At 43.8% G+C, this 12,708-nt stretch overlaps 1 protein-coding gene across 7 annotated transcripts in view; it reads right to left on the bottom strand.

The window, feature by feature from the left end:
- The window catches only part of ABCC5 (ATP binding cassette subfamily C member 5), a 95,457-nt gene extending 86,395 nt beyond the window's left edge, over positions 1-9,062 (bottom strand). For 2 of the 7 annotated variants that reach the window (XM_007971941.3, XM_007971944.3), the window contains exons 1-2: positions 8,937-9,062; positions 5,339-5,522 (exon numbers count right to left, since the gene is read on the bottom strand). In XM_007971941.3, coding sequence (XP_007970132.1) covers positions 5,339-5,467 — 129 coding nt within the window. In that variant the 5' untranslated portion in view covers positions 5,468-5,522; positions 8,937-9,062. Of the gene's footprint in view, positions 1-932; positions 1,022-5,338; positions 5,523-8,457; positions 8,615-8,936 lie in introns of those variants that run through there. The other 5 variants (XM_007971943.3, XM_037988506.2, XR_012095542.1 and 2 more) reach the window with 4 other exon arrangements.
- Between the last annotated feature and the right edge of the window lie 3,646 nt (positions 9,063-12,708).

Raw genomic sequence — 12,708 nt, 5'->3', positions numbered from 1 at the left:
GCACAATCACAGCTGCTGGGTTCAAGTGATCCTCCCACCTCAGCCTCCCAAGTAGCTGGGACTACAGGCACAAAGCCCCATGCCCAGCTAATTTATTTTTATATTTTGTAGAGACAGGTCTCACTGTGATGCCCAGGTTGGTTGTGAACTCCCGGACTCAAGCGAGTCTCCTCCCTTGGCCTCCCACAGTGCTGGGATTACAGGCATGAGACACCAGCAGCACAGGTCTCCTGCTTTCCGGTTAACTGGACATATCAAAGGCTAATAGTGGTGAATGAAACCTTACTTTCCACATAAGAGCCACAGATGTATCCTTATCTTTTGTTACTTAGAGGCATTTTTTTGTTTGTTTTAAATTTCTGACGGGTAGTAGGCATACCTGGCATCCTGGGAGATCCTGTCCCAGATTTCGTCTCTAACAACTAATACAAAAATGATGGTTATCATGATGTGACATGAAATTGCAATCTCTGCCCAATTAACTGCTTACTTTAAAAAACAAAACTATATGCTTATATAGGAATTCTGCTTTCCAACTACTTACGTTATCCATTTTTATACCATCTCAGGCCAGAAAATTTTTTGTCATCTTGCTGGTTCCCCCTGTCAGCAAACTTGTATCATGAGACAAGGTAAAGATAAATATATCTGAGAAATTTTGTTTTTTGACAGGTAATCGTCAAGCAGGTAATGGTGTCTGAACTTACAAAAATACGTAGTAGCTATGCATTCATTTTAATGTATATACAAAAATAGATTGAATAAACCTATGGGCTTATTGTTGTTGTTTTGCTAGGTCTAGGCTAAGTAACAGAAAGAGAGTAGAATAAAAGAAATCTTTTTTAAAAGTTCAGAGATTACAAGGATACAGTAAAATCAGGAAAACAGTACTCAAATTTCAAAGTTTAGGAGCAGAGTGTGGTACCACATGCCTGTAATCCCAGCATTTTGGGAGGCTGAGGCGGGAGGCTTGCTTGAAGCTGGGAGTTCAAGAACAGCCTGGCCAACAGTGAGACTGTCTCTACAAAAAACAAACAAACAAACAATTTAATAAAAAATAAAAGTTCATGGCCAATGTGGTGGCTGACACCTGTAATCCCAGCACTTTGGGAGGCCAAGGCAGGCGGATCACTTGAGCTCAGGAGTTTGACACCAGCCTGGCCAACATGGTAACAGAGAACAGCAGGTAGGCACCTGCTGTTCAGGAGGCTGAAGCAGGAGAATTGCTTGAGCCCAGGAGGCGGAGGTTGCAGTGAACCGAGATCGGAACACTGCATTCCAGCCTGGGCGACAGAGGGAGAGTTCGTCTCAAAAAAAAAAAAAGTTTAGGAAACATGAAAGAGTAATAAAAATAAAATTCATGTGGATTCCTGAAATTTTATAAAAGTGGTATTAGCCTTCGTATTTCTCTGAGATAAGGCTTCAGTGGCATGTTGAAAACCTGCTACAGTGATGGCTGACTCTGTATCCTTTAGGGTACGCAAGGCCCAGTGGTGCCTAACTGCTGTTCTTTTCCACTTTGTAGAGGAAAAGCTCACCGCTGCCACTGCATACCCTGATGTCAACTCTACTCTAACAAGCTGGGGACACTGTCCCCAGAAATTTCACAGGACCACACACCAGCTCCACAGCCTCCGCCTTCTGCTCTGCAAGCCATCCTTGGGTAAGCCTGCTCACTCTCACAGCTTCACCTACATGGACACACTAAAGGCTCTAAATGTTTTTTCCTACCCTACTTCTTGTCTATGCTCTACCTACTGATAATTTTACCTGTATGCACTTCAAATTCAACATCTTCAAACTCAAAATCATTCTTTTTTTTTTTTCTTTTTTTTTTTTTGAGACGGAGTCTCACTCTGTTGCCCAGGCTGGAATGCAATGGTGAGACCTCAGCTCACTGCAACCTCCGCCTCCTGGGTTCAATAGATTCTCTTGCCTCAGCCTCCCAAGTAGATGAGGTTTCACTGTGTTGCCCAGGCTGGTCTCAAACTCCTAAGCTCAGGCAATCCACCAGCCTCGGCCTTCCAAAGTGCTAGGATTACGGGCGTGAGCCAATGTGCCCAGCCCAAACTCATTCTTAATATCTCCCTAATCTCCTTTTCTTCCCTTACGTCCATGAATAGGTTTAAATCCTTACCATCAATCCCAGACACCCCAATGCCTCCCTATCTTCTAGAAACGCCTTTCCTCCATCCTCACTTCTATGCTTTACAACAGAAGCCTGGCCTCTCTGACATGGATGGGCAGAGCCGCTTCCTGACTGCTCCCTATATTTGATCTCTTTCTCCTGTACAGGTTTTTTCTGCATTGCTTCAAGACTAATCTAAGATAAAAATCTACTCTCAAACATCAGTAGCCATTAGGGAACTACAAATTAAAACCACAATCAGATACCAGGCACATCTATAATAATGGCTTAAATAAACATTATGATAACATTGAGTACTGGCAACAATGTGGAAAAACTGGATCATTGCTGGTGGGAATGTAAAATGGCACAGACACTCTGGGAAAGGGTACTGCAGTTTCTTACAAAACGAAATATGCACTTACCATATGACCCAGCAATCGCAGTCCTGGGCATTAATCCAGAGAAATAAAAGCTTATGTTCACACAAAATCCCGTAACTGAAGGTTCAGAGTACCTTTATTTATAATTGCCATTAACTGGAAATGACCCGTATGTCTTTCAACAGATGAATGGTTAAAGAAGCTATGGTACATCTATAACATGGAATGCTACTTAGCAATACAAAGGAAAGAACTATTGATGCACACAACAAAATTAGGTGGCTCTCAAGGGAATTCAGCTGAGTGAAAAAAGCAATCTCGAAAGATTATATACTATATGATTCAATGTATATAGCATTCTTAAAATGACAAAATTACAGAGATGGAGAAAAGATTAGCAGTTGCCAGAGACTGAAGTTGAGGGGACATGGCTGTGGCTATAAAAGGGTAACAAGAGATCCTTGTGATGGAATCTTTGCATCCTGACTGTGGAAGCAGTCATACAAATTTACACCTTTAAATAAATGCATAGAACACACACACACAAACACAAAAAAGGGTGCATATAAAACTGGTGAAATCCTAAAGTCAATGGATCCTATCAAGGTCAATCATTGCTATCCAATGTCAATCAATGTCATTGATATCAATGTCAATCATTGATATCCTGTTGTGATATTTATTGGACTATAGTTATACAAGATGTTACCACTGGGGGAAACTGAATGAAGGATATACAGGATCTCTATATTATTTTTTATAATTACATATAAATCTACAGTTAGCTCAAAATAAAAAGGTTTTTTTTTTTTAAAATCTCATTAACTTCCAATAGTTCCCCAATGCCCACAGTGAAATATTTCTTAGCATGGCATGCAGAATTTCCCCCAACCTATAATCCCTTTATACATCCTACACCCTAAACAACTAGTTCTAAGAGCTAACATTTATTGAGCACTGGCCATTTGCCAGGTACCATTTTAAATATTTTATATGTATTATCTCACTTACTCCTCAGTGATCCCATGAGTCAGGTACTACAGTCAACACCATTTTATATACAAATGACGTAAGTAGCTTATCCAAAGTCCCAACATGTCATATGCTCTTTCCATACCTTTGGGTCTATACTTGTACTGCCTAAAAAGCCTCCCCACCTAAATGCCCTTTAAGGCCCTGCCCCAATGTTACCTTCTGACATTTTCTAGACTTAACTGTTACACTAACTGTGTCTAGCACTCAGAGGGTATTCGATAGATGTTTAATCAACATAAGGTCTAGACAAAAGGACATGAGGAAGTTATAAAACTGGCACCACGAGAAGTATTTGACACTGATTACATTGGGCCTGTTTCTTTGAAGTTAAACCTGAACGGAAAAGCATTCTATAATACACAGTAGGGTACAGAGAAGACTCATTAGCAAGAAAATGTTAATTAATAAAGCAATGGCTTTAATACAGCCAAAGAGGGAAACATAGTATCAGGCTAAAGAAAGGCCAGTGCCAGCTGCAAAGTCTGTACCTTTCTCAAATTTTTGCATAACAAATACACCAACATAAACCTCAACTTCCTAAACCTAGTCCATTCTGCTTTATTAGGTACTTTTGTAAGAAAAGATATGCTTTTTTTCCTCAGGAAAAAGAATATTTTCTCCAGGTGAAAATGCATCTTCATTATTTCCCTTGGAGGAAACTACATTATTATCTAAAGACTGCTTAACTTATGAACTCGCTTGAAAAACATACTGATTATCCCACAACTATCTAGAATTGTTCTGAAATCTGAGTCTCTCCAAAGGATTCACATTTTATTTTATTTTTCATTTTTTTTGGAGACAGTCTCACCTGTTGTCCAGGCTGGAGGGCAGTGGCATGATCTCGGCTCACTGCAACCTCCACCTCCTGGGTTCAAGTGATTCTCCTGCCTCAGCCTCCTGAGTAGCTGGGAGTACAGGTGCCTGCCACCACACCTAGCTAATCTTTGTATTTTTAGCAGAGACAGGGTTTCACCATGTTGGCCAGGCTGGTCTCGAACTTCTGACCTCAAGTGATCCACCCACTTCAACCTCCCAAAGTGCTGGGATTACAAGTGTGAGCCACTGCACCTGGCCAGATTCACATTTTAAACACGGATGACAGAAAGTAGAAGAAAACACCAAGTTTGTTTAGGTACATGAATGAAGCTTATTCTCTGTCGTCGCCCCCACGACCCCCTCCTCCTCAATAAGTTGTCTTCTCTTAAGCACAGCCTTTTCAGAAGGCACCAACATAGAGTAAAAGCGAAAAAGAGGAGAATGCTCAGCACAGATCAGGTGGGAGGCTGAAAGCCAGCCTCTCTTCCACGTATTGAGTGCTTACTATGGACCAGAGACTCATAAATAACTATAAATTCTTAACAGTAACCTAAAGTCAATAAAGAAAAATACTTTTTTTTTTTTTTTTTTTTTTTTGGAGACTGAGTCTCACTCTATCACTCAGACTGGAGTGCAGTGACATGATCTCAGCTCACTGCAACCTCTGCCTCCCGGGTTCAAGCGATTCTTGTGCCTTAGCCTCCCAAGTATCTGGGATTACAGGCGCCTGCCACCATGCCTGGTATTTTTGTACTTTTGATAGAGACAGGGTTTTACCACGTTGGCCAGGCTGGTCTCGAACTCCTGACCTCAGGTGATCCACCCACCTCGGCCTCCCAAACTGCTGGGTTTATAGGCATGAGCCACCATGCCCGGCCAAAAAATAAGTTTCTAAATTACGCATTATATGAAAAAAAGAAGATGTGTTTTAGTACAATAAGCAGATAAGAGACTCTTAGGAAAGGAAACTGACCGGTCGAGTTCTCCTGAACTTGGAATCTTCGCGGTCTCTGTGCGGCCCAGAAGTGCTGGTTCTCTCCCTCACACTTCTGTACCCAGGACTGGGGATGATATACTCTTTTCCTATGTCAATATCCTTCATCTTCTCTGAGTGGAGGTTCCAGGGCTCATAGACTCTTAGTTTCCCATCAGAATTCCTGAAATTAAAAATTCATCAAGAAATAGATTATTTCCTAAACAGTACTTAACCATATGTTCAAGTGCCTTAAAATACGGGGGGGGGGGGGGGGGGGGGGGAAGGCAAAAGTACTAAAACTTTCTACTGTTATAGCTATAGCTACAAAAATTAATTTTCAAAAAATGTTCAAAGATTTTTGTTTCATTTTTTTAAAGAAAAAGATTCAGTATAAGAGAATCAAGAAAAATTACCTTCTCCCACTTCTAAGGGAAAAAAATTTAGAAAAAGTAAACACACTAGTAAAGAGACACCCACTCTCTTCAACTAAGCTCAAATCCAGTGTATACAGCATACAGATAGGTTGGTTTTTTTTTTTTTAAAGACTTCATAGAAACAATTTCAGTTTGTCCCAAGTATTAAAAACTCCACAATTTTAAAGTGGACATCATTTCTCCCACTAAATTTTACTAAATAAAAACTCACCGAACACTTATTCTACCAATGATATATTCCATCTCTGCCTTTTTATAATTAACTAATGGGCTAGCTGGTGTTATTTTAAAGCTCCATGAAGTTATACAGTTAAAACAATATTATAACTTAACTTCAAACACAAATTCCCTGGGTACTGAAAATGTTCTAAAACTAGATAGTGCTAATGGTTGCACAATGCAGTGAATACACTGAAAAAAAACCACTGAATTGTATACTTTAGAAGAGTGAATTTCATGGCATATAAATCCTACGGCAATAAAGCTGTTATTAAAAAACAATAACAAAAACAAATTCCCCACCCTGTATTACTAAGTCTTACCTAGTTTTTACCTGAAACTCTGTTCTAAACCACTGCTTGCCTGGCTAAGTCTAATCAATATCCTGTGTCAACTCAGGTCACTTAAAAACAAACAACACATACATACTTCTCTAAAATGTTTCCCCCCTCTAAGAAGGGTCACAGCCCCCCAGAGACAAGCTGAGAAAACACTTTTCAGACTAGCCTCCAACGGAAATTAAAGACGTGTAGCCGTGTTGCTTTCTGGATTCCATAAATCCCTAGCTATTGCTGTGACTTAAAAGTACTACTTCTGCAGCACAAAATTCTAACCATTATAATGCATTTTTTAGGGTGTCAGATAAAAAGAGAACACTTAGTAATCCTCTAAATAAAAAAGACTAAATCTCCTCCGCAAAGACAGGTTTCCAGTCCAAAGAAAGCTTGACTTCTTGCCTTTCAGAATTCTGGTTCAAGTACCCTAAGTTGTTATAGCTGTTACTTATCTTTAAAAAAAAAAAGTCACCTTGTCCAATGACAAACTACACCATAAAGAACAGCGGCTCACCAAGCCAGAGCGCAGCAATCACGTCATTGAGACCTCATTAAGGCTAAACTATAAACAGACCTGGCATCTGCCAGTGTCCCCAGTGTTGAGCTGTAGCTGTAGATCAGAGTAACCTTCTTGTTACGAGAATCACGGAAGTCTAACCTTCCCCTTCAAGGGTTCCCTAGCTTAGCTGATTATCTGGAAAAGGAAAAGATTAGTGCTACCTTTTTTAAAGGTGGGGGTTGGGGCGGTGAGCGGTTTGAAAGAGAGGTGGTCACTGGAACTCATCCACTATACGAAATGCCATGTCAAGAAGAACACGAACATCATCTCAATTATCTAAGCACCCGTGATAACCAAAGATTCTTTCAACCACTTTTATTTCAAAGGATAAGGCAGAATTAGTGGAGCACAGGAGCAGAGAGAGGCAGGGACAAAACGACTTCCCTGTTATGACACAAATAATGACTGTTTTGTGCCCAGAGTGACTGCTATGGTAGACACTGCTAAATTATCCTAAGGGACTAAGTTATTCTATGTATGAAGGGTGTGGGGAACAGTGTTCCATTATCTCTAACACACTCATCTCTACTTTCCTGGAAAAAGAGGCACAATCAGGGGAGCAGGCAGGCCCAAAGTAAGCACAAAGTTACTGTCTATGGCCTTGAACATAAGGACACCATCGTCTGTGTATCTGGAACATAAAAGAGGGCACCCCACGTGGAGGCCGGCGAAGAGCTGGGAATCCTGACAGGTTTGGAAAGAAACAAAGCCCCAGTCTGAAGCAAGCAAGCAAGGATGGATCCCCAGGTCAGCCTTTTTATTGATACTATTTATATTTCTCTATCTTCTCGTGTTCTCCTTTGAAGTTGTTGGAAAATCTTTTTTTAAATGCTCACTTGCCTCAGCTATCAAGAGAGGAAGAAAGAGAAGGGATTTTTGTTTGTAGAAAACAAACCTGTTGTCCAGACCTGTACAAGGGTAGAAGCAGAATAATCAAAGTGGGAGAACCCCAAAGAAGTCCCAACAGGGTTGAGGCCACTTAGCTGCCCTTTTTTTTACCAAGATTCTCTTTCCACTGATTAAAGTGTAGACAGTCTCCCTACACAATGATACTGATTCAACTGCATGGCAGCAGGAGAGTTGCACGGGACTACACGAACTGTTGCCTAGCCAGACTGGTGTGTGCAAGCTGCAGTCATCCCAACACTCTTGAGTAGGTTTCCATCACCTCCAGGCCCTCAAGCTACACAAGGAAGACACCACGCTAAAGGGATACGTATTTACCACACCCACTGTAATCCACTTGTTGCGTCTCCAAGCAGCCTCACCTTTCATGCACGCCGCAGACCCCAGTAAAACCTAGCCATCTCCTCCTCCGAGACCTCCTGAAACTTTCCCGGTCGTTCCTGTGCCTACCTGCCTCCAGCCTCTCCCTCTGTGCAGAAACCAAATGACCCCTGTGTGATAAACACAAAGCCACCCGCAGCTCTGTGTGGCAGAAGCGAAAAGAGCACTGGATGACCGTGGAGAGATCTGGGCTGCGTTCCCGGCTCAGCCACGGGTTTGCTGCGCGTGCTTATGTCACGTACCTCCATTTACCCGCTTGCAAAAACGAAGGGGATGACTTACTTCGAAGGTCGCTGGCGGCTCCGCTGCGGGTTGAGCATGGTGCCCCGAGCCGCCCGTTGCACAGCCTCCCAGGTGGGCGCTTCTCTCAGACGGGCTTCGCCTGGGATGCCCGGGCCCTAGGGCGTTCCCACAGCCCGCTCCGGCCTGGCCAGGCGAGCGCGACCCACACCCACGGCCCACGGGCGCAGCGCCCCCTGGCGGCTGCGGCCAGAGACGTAGCCCGCGTCCCTGCCCGCTCATCCCAACCCTACCTGCCTGTCTTCCAGTACACGACCCCGTCACCAGACCCCGGGCTCACAGGCCTAGGAGGCGGCGGCAGGAGACCAAGGGGAGGCCATACCCCGTTCCCCAAGTCTCCAGTGTCCCCCGAACTGCTCGTAGCCCGGGCCACATCCCGCCACGCCCCGAGGAAATGCAAAGCGGTGACCCCCGTGACAACCGAGTTGGAGGGCAGGGGTGCGGCAGCAGCCATCACCTACCTGCGCCCCTGCTCCAGGACAGCCGCGCCGGCCGCTCAACCACACTCCCGAGCATGAGCCCCGCAGCAAAACAAGCCTTTATAGCGGCATCGGCCGCCACACCGCGCAAGCGCGCTGCACAAAGCATTCCCAAGGCTGAAGGGAACTGTAGTCCGCCTTCCGAGAGCCCGGGGCTGCGGATGTGGCTAAGAACTACATTTCCCAGAAGCGCCGGTGACATCCCGGGGGCGGTGCGGGCTGCCCCTCTTCCCACCGAGCTCCCGGCTCCGTTCCATCCTTGCCCGTGCCTCTGCGAGCCTATCTGGAATCTTCTCCGGGGTCGTGTTCCCGGGGGGAGTCAGCCGGGAGGCTTAACCGTGGCCCTGTGTTCGCACACAGTGCTGTTCGTAGGCAGGGCAGTCCCGACCCTGCGTGGCCGTGCAGCTGCCAGAAAAGATCGTGAAGGTCATCGTAGCCCGCGTCTAACCCGTTGAGAGTCGTCAGGCCGGCCAGCCCCAGTTCTTATCTGTTGTGGCAGATATGATTGCTTGCTCATGGTTCGACCCTGCATTCTGCGCAGATACCGGCTTTCTCACTTTAACACCAACTGCCCATCAATGTCGCGCTGCCTGGTCTCTAGATAATAAAATGCCAGGATCACAGTCTTAGAAGTGGCAAGAGCCTTAGAAATGGTATGCTAACTCATCCTCTTCTTTTTATAAATGAAACTGAGGCTCCCGGTAAGATTGATCCCTTTATCGAAGATCGATCCCTGTTTCATCGGTACCTTCAGCATCATTAAATAAAAACCACTGTTGAGTTCTTCCCTACCCTGTATCCGATGCTTTACATACCATTCTTGTTTCCTTTAATCTCCATTACAACCCTATGAGTAGGTATTATGAGGTTGTGTTTGTTTGTTTGTTTTTTTAAGAAGGAGTTTCGCTCTGTTGCCCAGGCTGTAGCGCAATGGCGCGATCTCGGGTCACTGCAGCCTCCGCCTCCCGGGTTCAAGCAATTCTCCTTGCCTCAGTCTCCCGAGTAGCTGGGATTACAGGCGTCCACCACCACGCCCGGCTAATTTTCGTATTTTTTTAGTAGAGAAGGGTTTCGCCATATTGGCCAGGCTGGTCTCGAACTCCCGACCTCAGGTAATCTGCTTCCCAAAAGTGCTGGGATTACAGGGGTTAGCCACCGCACCCTGCCGTATTTTTTGTTAATTCAAAGGAGAAGGAGGAGAAGGAGGAGGAGGAGGAGGAGGAGGAGGAGGAGGAGGAGGAGGAGGAGGAAAGAAGAAGGAGAAGAAGAAGGAGAAGAAGGTGGTAAAGTGATTTGTCCATCTTTATAACAACTAGCTAGTTAGCTAGTGTGAAGACACTACTGTATCATAAAGCAGTGTATTCTTGCACACGGATTGATAGACCAATGCAATAGAATAAAGAGCCCCCAAACAGACTGTTGCATACATGTAACTTGATCTGTGACAGAAAACCTTACAAATCTGTGGGAAAGGAAGAACAGTCAATAAATAGTACTGGAACAATTGTTTATACATATGAAAAAACAATCAGGGATTACCGCTTCATACTGCACAGAAAAAAACCCATTTCAGGTAGCTCAAACGCTTACATGTGAAAGGGAAAACTTAAAAACTTTTAGAAGAAGGCAGGAAATATCTTTATGAACTTGGGAGTAGGAAATAACTTTTTAAACAAGAAACAAAAAATAAAGGAAGAAAGGTTGATAATTTTTCATATATTAAAAGTAATACCTCTGTATAAGATGGCATACATTGAAAAGATAAACCACAAGTTATAACTGACAAAGTTTTTGAATAAAAAATACTCAAAATAATGTCTAAGTTCAGTAAGAAATGGCAGATAACCCAGTAGGAAAATAGGTAAATAACCTGAACAGACAGCTCACAGAACAGGAAACTTGAGCAGCCACTCAAATATGAAAAGACACCCAATCTCGTTAATAGGGAAATGGAAATTTTTTTTTCTTTTTCTTTTTCTTTTTTTTTTTTTGAGACAGAGTCTTTCTCTGTCCTTCAGGCTGGAGTGTAGTGGTGCGACCTCCGCTCACTGCAACCTCCGCCTCCAGAGGTCAAGTAATTCTCCTGCCTCAGCCTCTGGAGTAGCTGGGATTACAGACACCCGCCACCACGCCCAGCTAATTTTTGTATTTTTAGTAGAGATGGGGTTTCACCATATTGGCCAGGCTGGTCTTGAACTCCTGACCTTGTGATCCGACCACCTCGGCCCCCCACAGTGCTGGGATTACAGGCGTGACCCCTGTACAGGTGTGAGACCACGCCTGGTCCAGAAATGTAAATTAAAATAGTAATGAGATACCATCTCACCAAAGATTCTAGTACCTTCCAACAATGCCTCAAACACTGTAACACCCAAAACTGCAGATCTGATATGGTCATATTTTTAAAAAAGCTTCTAAATCCCCCTGAAATACTTCATATATGTTGATTATAGTTTGTTTTTTATTGAAAAAGAATAGATGGGCACCAGACAGCCCTGGTGGCAGGCTTCAATACACTGTAGTACTGTCTTGGTCTGTCCAAGTATGGTCTGAGTGAAAGAATTATACTTACAAAATTACCCCCTCAAAATGTTTGTATTGTGAAATGTTTAGAGGGGCGATATTTCCCGGACCTCAGGCAACAGGGCTAGAGAATTTATGTTGCAGTGTAAAATTGTGTGTATTTCTTTTCTTTTCTTTTTCTTTTTTTTTTAGATCTTGGCTCACTGCAACCTCCACCTCCAGGGTTCAAGTGATTCTGATTCTCCTGCTTCAGCCTCCGGAGCAGCTGGGATCACAGGCGTGTCCCACCACACCCGGCTAATTTTTGTAATTTTAATAGAGACAGGATTTCACCATATCGGCCAGGCTGGTCTCGAACTCCTGAGCTCAAGTGATTCACCCGCCTCAGCCTCCCAAAGTGCTGGGTATATAGGCGTGAGCCACCGCACCCGGCCAGAATTGTGGGTATTTCTAAATAATATTTATGTTGTGTAATGTACTAACCATATTCATTAAGTATTTGATGGAGATGCAATGGAGCTAAAACAAACACATTTCCAGCCCTCATGGGGCTTAGACTCCCAAATAAACACTAATCAAAATTTAAATAATTGTAGTAAGTACAAGGAAAGGAGGTGTGTGTTTCATCTGAAGGAAGGAGGAGTTTGTGAAGTGAAGACAGTGGAAGTAGGCAGCAGAGACAGCAGTTGAAGTAGAGGAAACAATGAAGACCAGGTGGTGGTAGAAGAAAGGGAGCATCTCCAAACATGTAGATATTGTTACAGGTCTTCAGGAGCAAAAGGCAACTACTGAAAAGTTTTAAAAAGGTGAATATGTTAGGAGTTGAGAAATTAAATTTACCTTTTGGGGCCGGGTGTGGCAGCTCATGGCCTGTAATCCCAGCACTTTGGGAGGCTGAGGTGGGTGGATCACCTGAGGTTGGGAGTTCAAGACCAACTTGGCCAACATGGTGAAACCCCATCTGTACTAAAAATTAGCTGGTTGTGGTGGCACACACCTGTAATCCCAGCTGCTCTAGAGGCTGAGGCACGAGAATCCCTTGAACCCAGGAGGCAGAGGTTGCACTGAACCAAGATCTGGTCACTGTACTCCAGCCTGGGTGATAGAGCAAGACTCAGTCTCAAAAAACAAACAAACAAACAAAAAACAGGAAAAAAAAAAAAAAGTACCTTTTGGAAACTGCACTGTGGCTGGCAGACGAGAAAAAATTTGAGACCACTAGAATGGGAGA

This window comes from Chlorocebus sabaeus, chromosome 15 (assembly GCF_047675955.1).
Source record: "Chlorocebus sabaeus isolate Y175 chromosome 15, mChlSab1.0.hap1, whole genome shotgun sequence".
Classification (NCBI taxonomy): Eukaryota; Metazoa; Chordata; class Mammalia; order Primates; family Cercopithecidae; genus Chlorocebus; species Chlorocebus sabaeus.
This window is presented reverse-complemented; position numbering and strand designations above follow the sequence as displayed.